This window comes from Pelobates fuscus, chromosome 10 (genome assembly GCF_036172605.1).
Source record: "Pelobates fuscus isolate aPelFus1 chromosome 10, aPelFus1.pri, whole genome shotgun sequence".
Lineage (NCBI taxonomy): Eukaryota > Metazoa > Chordata > Amphibia > Anura > Pelobatidae > Pelobates > Pelobates fuscus.
Window position 1 is genome coordinate 66,979,202 of NC_086326.1, and position 12,831 is coordinate 66,992,032.

The following is a 12,831-nucleotide window of genomic DNA, read 5'->3' on the forward strand; positions in this document are numbered from 1 at the left end:
TAGTATGTGTGTCTGTGTATCTGAATGTGTATCTAAATGTTAGTATGTGTGTCTGTGTATATGTGCATACATCTCAACATTCACACTCTAACACTACACACAAATACACGCCTGCATTAAAGCTTCAGCACAACATACAAATACACGTCTGTGTTAAACACCAACATTATATGAATACTCACCCCTGCATTCAAAAACCAATAATACACATAAATACATGCTTACATTCAAACGCCAACACCAAATACAAACATATTCCATACAAAAACCTGTTTACCTTGAAACACACAAAAACTGCTTAGTGCTAGATACAAACCTGCAAACATGGGTAAATGGTAGAGCCCCAGCTGTCAAGGCATTGCTGGAGTTGCACGACAGATGGGGTTCTACCTTTTAAACATCATTGCAATAGGGAGGCCCAAAAAATATTCTTGCACCTCTCTACTTTAGGTGGACACTGCGATAAGGGTGATAACGTGATCGCATGCCTGGAGAGGGTGTACAGGGTCCAGGGGGCCCAAGCAAATGCTTTGCCCAGGGTCCAATCCATAGTAAAGACGGCCCTGCTTCTATGTAATGTCTGTGTTTGAATGGAGGGGTGTGCTTGTATGTAGAGTTAATTTTTAAAGTCAGAGGTGTATTTGTATGCAGTGTGGGCTTTTAAATGAGGGTATACATTTGCGTGTAGTTTTGATGTTTGACTGAAGGGGTTTGTATATAATTTGAAGTTTGGCAAGCAGGGGTGTGTTTTTATGTAATGTTTGTGTTTGATTGCAAGGGTGTGTTTGCGTGTAGTGTCGACTTTGATTGTTGGGACGTATGTGCATATAAACATACAGTGCCACATACATACATATTTATACAGAAATCTATCAGGTAAATGAACAGGGCACTCCACAGATATACATACACACAGACCCACAGATATACACAATGACACATTGACTCACACAGAAGCACACTGATGCATACAAGCACACTCTGAGACACACATATATACACACACACACTAAAACACAGATATATACAGATACACACACTGACACATCACAGATACACACATATAGACACACTGACATTTGCATAGACAGATACACACACGTCATACTTGTTAGATTTTCAGCCACCCTCTTGTTAACATACCTTTTGTTTAGGTGGCTTTCCTGTGTCCTGCTGGCTGAGGTTGATAGGAGTGTGAGACTGGCTAGAGCTGGTTCTCTCCTTGCTCTCCCTCTCCTGTAGTTTCTCCTCCTCCTCCTGTGTCCCGTGCAGTGATTTGTATGTAGCTTGGAGGAAGTGGCACTCACGTCCTCCCAGGCTTTGAATACTACAGGGGCCCAGACGTGCTGCTAAATGGCAGCAGTGCAGAACAGAGCCCCTGTACAGCAATGCCCATCTGGTCGCCCTAAGTGCATGGGCCACCCGAGGTACCCTGAAGCGTGCAGGCCCTGGTTCATTTGCAACGGCTACACAGGTGGCAGTTCTGCCACTGACTGAACAATAATATGTATGTGCAGCATCTTTTGTTCGATTGTGGGTTTTTTTTATAATTATTTGCAAAGACTATGTAATGAATACTCACTCATAAGGGCATTGATTTGTATTCATTGAACACACTTAACTATAATAGATTTTTTACAATAAAATATCATGACAATATGATCTTTAAAACATTCAGAACCAAATACAGAATTTTCCCATTTACATTGTAGTGATTTGAAGCCCACGGAGCAACGCAGGGGGGAGTGGGCCTTGACAGGGCCAGAAAGTTGGCAGGTGAGCTGGAGGTCAAGGGGTGGGGCCTAGCTGGTGTGGGGAGGAGAGTGGTAATTTAAATAGCGCCCATTTTAAGTTTAGGCCATTTTAATCTGAGCTGCCCTTACCTGTGAATTGTCCCTCCCTCCCTAAGTTTTTGTGGTAGTTCCCGTTTGGTCAAAGCGGCGGGAAATAGGGCTTGGGTAAACTGGATCTTTGTGGGTTATGAAAGTGTTATGCCAAGGTCTAGGCTGGAGTAGGCCGGAGTTAAAGTGTTTGGTAGGTTCTAGCCCGTCGGTGGCGACGAACCTAGGGGTGTAGGGGTGTCTGGGTACACCCCTGCAGGTAAACAAATGTTGGGGGCCTCTTTGGTAGGCCAGGTATTATTCGTTATGTATCAATTGTTATGTTTGAATTGTTTTGGTAGGGTCATTGTCAGGGGTATTTGGGATCGAGCGGAACGAAGTTATTACTGTTGACAATGACCCTAAATTGTTAATTTAAAGATTTTATAATTAATAAAGCTGTGGACGTTATACTCCAACAGAACAAGCAGTGTCAGTGTTTTATTTATAATTTAGCACATGCCGAATAACGTCTGTGCACATGTCAAGAAGATTTTAACTTTACTTTTTACATTAATCTCCATTCAAACAGTTAACCTATATTTATTTTAATATGGTAGGCACATAAGAGGAGGACAGGGAGGAAATGGTGACACTGCATTAGGATGTCCCTTTACACATTTATAGGTGGAACATGTAAAGGACACTTTCACTTTTAAGTGATATTACTATTTTATTATTTATACAGCGCGAGCAAATTCCGTAGTGATGGTCTAATGTTTATATTGGAGTCCATATTGCTCATCTCACAGCCGTTTCTTCATATTGCCAGTTTCAATTCACAGAGATTACTTAAATATTCTTCATTGTATGGATCCAGCTTCAGGGCTTTTTCATAGCATTCGATTGCATCAGCTGACTTTTGCTGTATTTTATAAACAAACCCAAGCAGACTGAATCCAGATGCATCTGTAGGGTCTCTAGTGACCTTCCTCTCCGCCAGTTTTTTCAATGCATTCTCACATTTATTTTTATCACGGGAAGTACCTGGTATGAGGAGTGCTTCCTTGTAATGTCGTATAGCTTCTTTTTCAGATTTGTTATTATATTGTTCAAAATTACCATAATTGAAATGAATTTGCTGTTTTTCCTCATCTGTAAGTTTTGTAAAGGACAATATGTTTTGGAATGTTTCTTCTGCGTTTTTGCACTTATTTGCCTCTCTATACATGTTGGCTAAATCAATATATGCATACACATGTGTTTTTTTAAATTCCAATCCCATTTCAAAGTGAAATATGGCTTTCTGAATTAGTTCCTGTATTTCACGTGAGTTTGTTCTTTTATTTTGATAACCCGAGTTTGCTATTTTTTTCTTTTCAAGCATTTTGCTCCTGTAACATAGGCCAAGCTGATGATGGTGAAATCCTGAGTTAGGAATCAAACCTACAGCTGTTTTCAGAACATCAAGGGCTTCATCAATCATCCCTGCTCTTCTATAAAATTTAGCAACATAACGAAGTAAATATGGAAGATTTGGTGTCTGTTCTAGAGCTTCTTCTATGTATTTTAGTCCTTCCTTTGTCCTCCTCAGGTCCTGCAATCTCAAACCAAGAAGTGCCTTCACCACTGAGTCCTTTGGATTTAGTTCTATGGCTTTCTTCAACAGTTTTAATGATTCACATTTCTGATCTGGACATTTTATGTTTTGAAAACTTTCCAATCGATAAACTACAGTGGCGTAACCAGAGTTCCACTCAGGATCTTCTGGTGCCTCCTTCAGGGCCTTCTCAAAACAGTCTTTAGCTTTTTCATAATATATGCGATTGAACTTCAGCAGAGACCATCCCTGCTCACCATATATTTCAGGGATGTCGTTAGGATCCTTTGTTTGTTTTAGTTTTTTGTAAACATTGTTTACCTTGTCAATGTACAGTTGAGATTTTTCTAATTGATTTAAGTAGTAGTGCACCCAGGCATAGTTACCATAGATAGCTAGAAGTTTGCAGTTTGATCCATTTGATGTAGACAAGCAATTCCTTTCTGCTTCATCCAAATTAGCAATGGATTCTGTGTAATCTCTCTGTATATGTTTTACATAAGCCAATAGATTGTACACCATGTATTTGTTCTCACTGACCAAAAACTCCAGTTGATTGTGTAGTCTTTCTTCTATTTCATCAATTTCACCATCCTTCTCTAGTAAGCCCCATGTAAAATGGCAGTTTAGTTGTAGCAAGCGAGTTTTCAAAGTTGTCGCACTATAAAGAAAAATGAGAGCAAGCATTAGTAATTGTAACAGTATTTCATGTTAAAGCACCATAACTTCTACAGAGTTTGTTGTGGTAGTAGATTGCATGTTCGTCCCTTTGGTTCTGTGTTAGAGTGTATTAAACAGTTTGACACAAACCAAGGGTCTCCCACAATGCCAGGTCCCTTAATCTGCAGTAGTTTCATCTAAATTGGGACAACATCAATTAACTTAGTGTGTTAGCTTAATTGCCAAGATTTTAAATTACATTTTAAATTTAATGCCAAAATAGGCAAAATGTAAACAAAATTGACATGGATATTTATTTCTAATTCAGCTATTTTAGCCTAAGTTTTATAATTCACTTTGAATTCCCAGCAGTTCTCATTTTATTGAATAACGCTGTGAATAAAATTAGACAACTAATTTCAGATGCGGGCACTTGAGGAGTTGGTGAACCTGGTACCAAGTGATTAATAATGATTTTCCACAGATGGAAAAATTGTGGACTATTAATTGCAGAAGAGCAAGGTTGGTTGTAGTAGGGAAATAAGAATACGCTGTAAAAATGTTTTCTTGTTTTTGAGATAACCCTATCCCTACCCCGACCCTACCCCTACCCTAACCCTATTCCTACCCTATCCAAAGGATGCACTTTAGCACTTCTGAAATTCAGCACTTCATCAATTCGGTTCGGCACCTCTAAAATTCAGCACTTCGGCAATTCGGAACACTTCGAATGTCCGAATTGCCCGATATTCATCCGAACTCACATTCGAATAGAAACGAATTGCACATGTCTACCACACAATATTTCTGTGACCCTAGAAACTTATGGAAACTCATAAATAACGTATAAACTCCCCCAATCCACTCCCAACCCTCCACTGTCAAAGTGGACAACCCAACCCTGCAACTTCCCTTAGATGTAGCAAATGCCTTTAACAATTATACACACTACACACTCACTGCATTCACTATATATACACACTACACAAACACTCACTGCATTCACTATATATACACACTACACAAACACACTGCATTATATACACACACTACACAAACTCACTGCATTCACTATACACACACTATACAAACACTCTGCATTCACTATACAAACACACACTCTGCATTCACTATACACACTACACAAACACACTGCATTCACTATACACACTACACAAATACACACTGCATCCACAACACACACAGCTCCCCTGTCTAAATACACTTCATCCACTACATAAGGCATGTATATTTTGTGCATTTACTGTTAGAAATTGTTTATTTTTTCAAAATGGTAAATGTACAGAATATCGGCAAGTTATCGGCTATCGGCCTGAAAGTTCACAGATTATCGGTATCGGTATCGGCTCTAAAAAATCAATATCGGTCGATCCCTACTTAATTAACAAATCCTTAGTGTCTGGATATATACCCAAACTTTGGAAGACTGCGAGAGTAGTGCCTATCCATAAAAGTGGTGACACTACTTTGGTTTTTAACTATCGCCCAATATTATTGCTCCCAGTATTGTCAAAAATCTTAGAAAAATGCATCCATATGCAACTATGTGAGTATTACCAACAATCTAACTATCTGACCCCTGATCAATCAGGTTTTCGCCCAAATCACTCAACTACAACTGCCCTCTTAAAAGATTGCAATGACATCCAAACTGAAATGGAACAAGGGGACCTAACTGGAGCTATTTTCCTTGATTTTGCAAAGGCCTTTGACACAGTAGACCACGATATTCTACATGTACACATATACACAGACAACACAGTAATTTCTGCAAGCCAACCCGATCTACCGCAGCTTGAGGCTGTTCTCCAAGATCAGTTCGCAAAGGGAAAAATGGATCATAAAAAACAAACTCTTCCTAAACACTGACAAAACTGTCACAGTGATCTTTGGAACAGTACCTAAATTACACAAATTACAAAATTCCCATCTATGCATCAAAACAAAATCAAATAGCACACTGACCACAGTCCACTCTTTCAAATACCTGGGTATGTTATTAGACCCAAATATCATTTGGCCTCTACATTGAAAACTATGCATTTAAACTTTATCCAAAGCTAGGTGCCATGTACAGAAACAAATCCTGCCTAAGCTCTACATTAAAGGAAAAGATTGTACAGCAAATGCTGATCCCAATCTTTGATTATGGGGATGTAGTATATGCACCTGTACTGCAAACCCACCTTAATAAACGTACTACATTGTATAACTCGTTCTGCCGCTTTGTGCTACAATGTAATTACAGGACCCACTATTGTGACATGCTAAGAACTAAACTGGCTGTCGCTGGAATACAGACGCACCCTTCATCTTTCCAGTGTTGTGTTTAAGAGCTTGTCTGGGAAGCTCCCACGATATCTGAGCAGAATGCTCTCCCTGGCTTTTCCCACCTCTTACGACCTCTGATCCAGTACCAACACTTTGTTTAGCCTAGCTCAATACAAAAAGAAAGTGACTTGATCCTCCTTTTCCTGCAGAGCACCGCAATTATGGAACGACCTCCCGTCGTGCACACTTTCAAATCTTCCCCAGGCCTAAAATACTTTAAGAGATCCCTCTCAGTCTCTACATATGTCAAAACAGAATGCACCTGTCATGGTTGATTATATATTTCTTACCTGTTCTATGTAAAATTTTGTATATATTGTGTACTAATATTGTTTTGGGATTTTATTGTAAATATGTATATCCCAGAACATACTTCAAGAAATATCGATGTATTGTGCCTGGTTACATATTTTATAAATAAATACATTACTGTAGGGAAGGCTACCAAGCTAATAGCCATAGGTTGGGGGGCACCAATGCACTCCTGGTATCATTAAGGCTGACTGGAGTATTCCTTTAACACACGTTATAGGGCATATTCACTCTATTACTGGCATAACTCAGTAAAACTCATAAGTCATCACATCAGTAATAACAGAAAAGAGAAGCCCAAAACAGGACTGAAATATTGCTGGTGTGATTCCAATGCATCTGTTTGTTCAGGATTACGCAAATGCTGGATCTTTTTTGTTACTATTTTTGTAATTTACAGAAAACCGATAACTTTATCAGAATTTTGTTGTTCAGGTGGCAGCACTAAATTGTAAAGATATATAAATCGAGAGAGAGTGGGATAGATGGATAGATGGACAGATTATGTATTTATCTGATTATAATACAGAGAATGCTATACACTGTCTAGTAGATAGCACCATTCAACTCCTATAGTGACTTGATCTTATCAATAAGTCATTGTATAATTGATTTTGTGCAACAACAAAAAATGCTTGCATGTGTCTTTGAAAACCAAAACTAAAACCACTCACAGGTATATAGACACTGACCTAAAAATATTGTCACAGAGGGTTAAATTAAATGATAATCATGTTACCCAAGTACAGATACATTTATGCACAATACATTCATATTAATGCAGCTCTGCAGTTTGCATTGTAGAGACCTTCTGATTACTGGTTAATTAACACATTTTGAGGATAATCATTAAAAGACCACTATAGTGCCAGGAAAACAAACTCCTTTTCCTGGCACTATTGGGTCTTTAGTTTCCCTCACCCTCAGGGTCCCACTCCCGCTGGGCTCAAGGGGGCTGAAGGGGTTAAACACTTACCTTTCTCCAGCGCCAGGCTCCCTCGGTGCTGGGGAACTCTCCTCCTCCTCCCGACGTCAGCGCGGAATTTCTAAATGCTTTCCTATGGACGTCCAGCGTCTTCTCACTGTGATTTTCACCTCTAGCCTCTGTGTCCAGTGAGACAGCCACTAGAGCAGGGGTAGGCAACCTTCGGCACTCCAGATGTTGTAGACTACATCCCCCATAATGCTCTAACATGCATAATGCTGGCAAAGCATCATGGGAGGTGTAGTCCAAAACATCTGGAGTGCAGAAGGTTGCCTATGCCTGCACTAGAGGCTGGATTAAACTGCTATCTTTACAGCTGCAGGGTTAACACTAGACACATCGAGCTGAAATGATCTGACTGCCTATAGTGGTCCTTTAAGTTAAAATGCTAATTGTACAAATTGCAAATTATTAGTTTTCATGGTGACTAGTCATTATTTAGCACCTTGCATTAAAATAATATCTGTTTTCTCCTTTATCAATATGTCCCAATAATTATGTTATTCAGGTGCTATTGCATTAATAATTGTATCTATGATAGAATGCTCATAAGGAAAACCAAAATATTGTTAATTGAATTCTGTACTTACGTCATGATAGCAGTTGTGTTTCTAAATAAGACCCTGTCCTGGATATCTGTGTTGTTACCTCTGCTGTCTGCATAAAGTGCTTACTGGCACTGCTACTGTGCTTTTATATAGGAGGGGCATAAAGTCAATGACATTCTAAGAGAGAATCGAAACTTGGATATCTGACAAGTATTTCTTGAGTGCTCACATTACATTATCCAAAAAAATAAAACGGAAAGTGTAAGGCAGTAGGAAACATAATGGAAAGACTCCAGGGGATTGTTTCTTTGCTTGTTATAAACATGGACTGACACATTCTTTAACCTCTCAAGAACGGAGGCAATTGTACTCGCTCGGATCAAAACAAAACATAGAATCTGTCTGTTTAACTGTTATTCACCTCTTTCATATTAAGTGCAGCCACACATATATGTCATTTTGTTCAGGAGAAACAAGGCTTTAATTTCACATCAAATATTCATATACGAAACATAATTTATTATGAATAAAATGTAAAAAAGTGTAAGATAATTAACTTTTTTTTTTATTTGGTTATGCATGGTAATTTAACTGTGAATGTCAATACTATAGAAAAACAAAATATAACAAAAAAATAAATATGACACCCAAAAACACGTGCAAATATAAGTGGACAAATTACCCTTATATAGTAGTCTAGATTGTAAGAAGATCCCACATACCTTCTTTATATAAACATAAAAGCATACAATCTATAACTGAAAAAAGAGCTTGTAACAGCGTGAATGAGGAATGTGAATAAACTGTGAGTGACCAAGCTGTTACTCACAGGAAATAAATTGGTAGCAGGCACGTAAAGGTTTCTTTTAGGACGTAGACTTTCTTTTCTTAATTCATAGTCCATATAGAGAACGAAGGGAGAAAGACAAACATAGTGTATTTCTTTTAAAAGTATAACACCTTTTATTTAAATTGCACTTACAAGCTGGATTCTTCAAACTTGCATATCATTGGTAGTTTTTCAGACCCAGGGTATCATATTGTACAGTCCTCTTGTGGTGGAATCTCGGTAAAAATAAATTTAGTAGGCCGAGATTACCACGTGGCATGTGTACGTGCATATGCTGACGTATCGATCAGTTGGTTGCACGAGGCAAAGATACGATCAGTAGTGTACGGAGCATGTGCAAGAATACAGGATGTAGTATTCCCCTCCTCCATTGTGCTGGACAAGCCATGCGGTCAAGCAGGAAGTTAATTCTTATTTGTATTGATTGGTTAAGAGAATGTGCGGGTGGAGCTTAATATGGGAGGAGTTATGTGCCTATATAAGGAGCCTGCACTATTGTCCAGGGCTCAGAACTTGCTGTATTTTGGTGACATTAGTCCCTCTGAGTCCCGATCGGTGATCCAATAAAGAATCTCTTCCTTCCTGAAGAAACCTGTGTCCATCTCTCTGTGCTTGGCTTCCGTCAGTTTCTCCGGTATCATTTGGTGCATTGGCCGGGAAGCTCATCGTTCAACGGTAGCTGAGAGGCAGAGGCGTGAGACGGTCTATCTTTGCCCACGTTCTCTACGGCTGCACCCCTGAACTTCTGCGTGGACCTCCCTTCGTCTCGGCGCCACTGGTCTGTTGTCCAGGAGATCATCGGCCTCTACGTAAGAAGTGCTGGGGTGTCCCCGTCGATGAGTGTGAACTCAGGTTCAGGAACGAGGAGGTAAGACAACTGCTGTTTTAGACGGCAGACCCACTAGGGGTATACCGATTGTGCGGTAGGCCCATAAGGGGTTTGAATTGTGTATGGAATCTGCCCCCTCTGTCGGACGGAAGGAGCGAAGGCGCACCGCTCAATCGAACGCTCTTTAGTAAGACCGTTTGATTTGGTTAGTCAGGCGGGGTTCTGGTGTAAATAGCCCTAGCCGGACACCGGTGTCTTGTCTAGACTAGCGTTCTAGGGTGTATATTACGTTCGCTAGGTCGGAGGGACCGGGAGACTAAGCGGCGCCTGTGTAAATTCGGTTCGCTAGCTCTCAACCTATCTTGGCTAAGTGGGAAGGCGTGTAAATTTGGAACCCACTAGATTTTTGATAGTAATCGACTAAGAGGCGCCTGTGTAAATTCGGTCCTCTAGCTCGCTATATGTGGTGCTTGGGCAGTGTGGCTAACCAAAACGGGTGTACATAGTTTTAGGTAGTCCATTCAAGGTACTGGCCAATAGTTTAGTTGGGAATTGTAAATGTGTTAAAGATTGTTTAGTAAAGTGTATATCTTGTTAGATAGCGCGAGCTCAGCCGTCTAGCGAGAGTGTTAATAGTGTGTTGCTGTATCATAGTGCACGGTACCATAACCCTGTATATTTACTGACACTGTATATAAGTACTAATCGCTGTCGTCCATTGCATGTTTAACACCATAACCACTAATAATTGTATTGTGACCTTAAATTGTGCTTTGACCTATGCTAACCGTACTGTAACCACTATTTGTAAAAGACGATGTTACTGGGGTGTGTTATAGACGGGTAATTCATATATAGAGAATTATAGCGTGGGTGACTGTATAGTTCCGCCAAAGGGCATAATATTGATTATCTAGTGACTGGTGTAAAAGCTGTGTGTGTACGGGAATTCCCTGAGTGTTTATTGTGTTATTGTGTACGTTTCACTTGGTAACCGTACCACGTGGTGCTGTTGCCAGAGGAAACGGGTGTGACTGTTGAATAGTACGCGTGCATAGTATTCGTTGTCAACGACGTTCCGTTGATAAGTATGGGCGCGTCGGAGTCAACGATTCCGGATCCCTTAGGTTGTATGGTAAAGAATTTTAAAAAGGGATTCAAAACATGTGATTTTGGGGTTAAAATGTCTCCTGTACGTTTGGTCACTCTGTGCACTAGGGAGTGGCCTACTTTGGTTGCGGCATGGCCGCCACGTGGTAGTTTGGATCCAACCCTGATACAGCGCGTACACGTGGCTGTGTCAGGTAGGCCTGAACTTTACGGGCAGTTTCCATATATTGATTGTTGGAGACAGGCCGTAAATGACTCGCCAAAATGGATTCAGATATGCCACGAGGAGCAATGTCGCCTCATGGTGGCCAGGACTTGTTTGTCCACTAGGACTGTGGTTAGGCCCATTTTGGACACGTCCCCTGAGTCCGAGATCCCTTTGCCGCCCCCTTACTTCCCTACAGGAAGAGGTAACGCGAATGCAGGAAGTTCTATACCCCTCCCCTCATTGCCCTCATCCACTTCCGCTTCCTCCTCCAGTACAGAATCCACCCCCTCTCGTACTAAATCTCCCCTTCCGGAACCAGAACCAACCCCCATTAGATCTGAATATCCTGATTTGGCGCCACTTCAAACTTCCGGTCAAGCTTCTTCTAGCTCGGCTGGGAGTATTCTATTTACTAACTTTTCCCAAAATCAAGCTCCCACATCCTCATGTCCTATTTCTCCCCGACTGGAACCCATAACTGACGCCCCTCCACGTAGCCCCATACTAACCCGACAACTGACCGGTACCCAACAATTAAAACATTATCAGATGCCTCTTCGTCTGAATCCCGGGTCAGCCTATATCGATGCCGCAGGTCAAATGGCACATGCTGACCCAGTCTTCGTATATGTCCCGTTCACTACTACTGATCTCTTGAATTGGAAGACCCACAATTCCTCGTACACTGAGAAACCACAAGCTATGACCGATCTGTTCACCTCGATAGTTCAGACACATAACCCGACATGGGCTGATTGCCAGCAGTTATTAATGACTTTGTTCAATAATGAGGAAAGGACAAGGATTAATCAAGCGGCCATTAAAGCGCTAGAGGATAGAGCCCGTGCTTTGAATCAAGCCAATCCAGCAGCATGGGCCGCAACACATTATCCTAACACCGATCCCGACTGGAATGTAAATGGTGCAGATATGGTTCAACTCAGAGCCTATAGAGACGCTATAATTGCTGGCATGGAAGCCGGAGGAAAGAAAGCTATTAATATGTCGAAGACAGTTGAGGTGATTCAGAAAAGTGATGAAGCGCCCAGTGTCTTTTATGACCGATTATTGGAGGCATACCGCTTGTATACCCCCTTTAATCCGGAAGACGCAGATAATTCCCGAATGGTGAACTCCGCCTTTGTCAGCCAAGCTTACGGAGATATTAAGCGCAAGCTACAGAAGTTAGAAGGGTTCGCAGGTATGTCTATCACCCAACTAATGGAGGTAGCGAATAAAGTGTATATGAATAGGGAAACAGAAAGTAAGAAAGAGGAAGAGCGCAAGATGCGTAAAAAGGCAGATATGCTAGCGGTAGCGATCGCAGGCGTAGATAGACGGGGCCCAGATAGAGGCGATAGTAGATTGAATAGGGAGCCTTTGAGTAGGAATCAGTGCGCGTATTGCAAGGAAGAAGGGCATTGGAGAAACGAGTGTCCGCAAAGAGAGCAGTACGAGAGAGACTTACCCAGGGCAGGTTACGGAAACTTTAGAGGCAGAGCGAGAGGTAGAGGAGGCCCCGGAGGAAGCAATGGTAATAGAGGGAGTAATGGGAAC

At 41.0% G+C, this 12,831-nt stretch overlaps 2 protein-coding genes across 2 annotated transcripts in view; both read right to left on the reverse strand.

Moving 5' to 3' along the window:
- LOC134575838 (interferon-induced protein with tetratricopeptide repeats 5-like) overlaps positions 1-8,388 on the reverse strand; it is a 210,526-nt gene extending 202,138 nt beyond the window's left edge. Inside the window, exon 1 of the mRNA XM_063435273.1 lies at positions 8,352-8,388. The gene's annotated coding sequence lies outside the window, so the exon portion shown is untranslated. The remainder of the gene's footprint in view (positions 1-8,351) is intronic.
- LOC134575837 (interferon-induced protein with tetratricopeptide repeats 5-like) lies at positions 1,161-8,406 on the reverse strand. Its single transcript, XM_063435272.1, has 2 exons — positions 8,320-8,406; positions 1,161-4,081 (listed from the first exon to the last, which is right to left on the reverse strand). Exons 1-2 carry the CDS (start codon positions 8,322-8,324, stop codon positions 2,641-2,643), a joined length of 1,446 nt encoding a protein of 481 aa, XP_063291342.1. The 5' UTR covers positions 8,325-8,406; the 3' UTR covers positions 1,161-2,640.
- Positions 8,407-12,831: the final 4,425 nt, after the last annotated feature.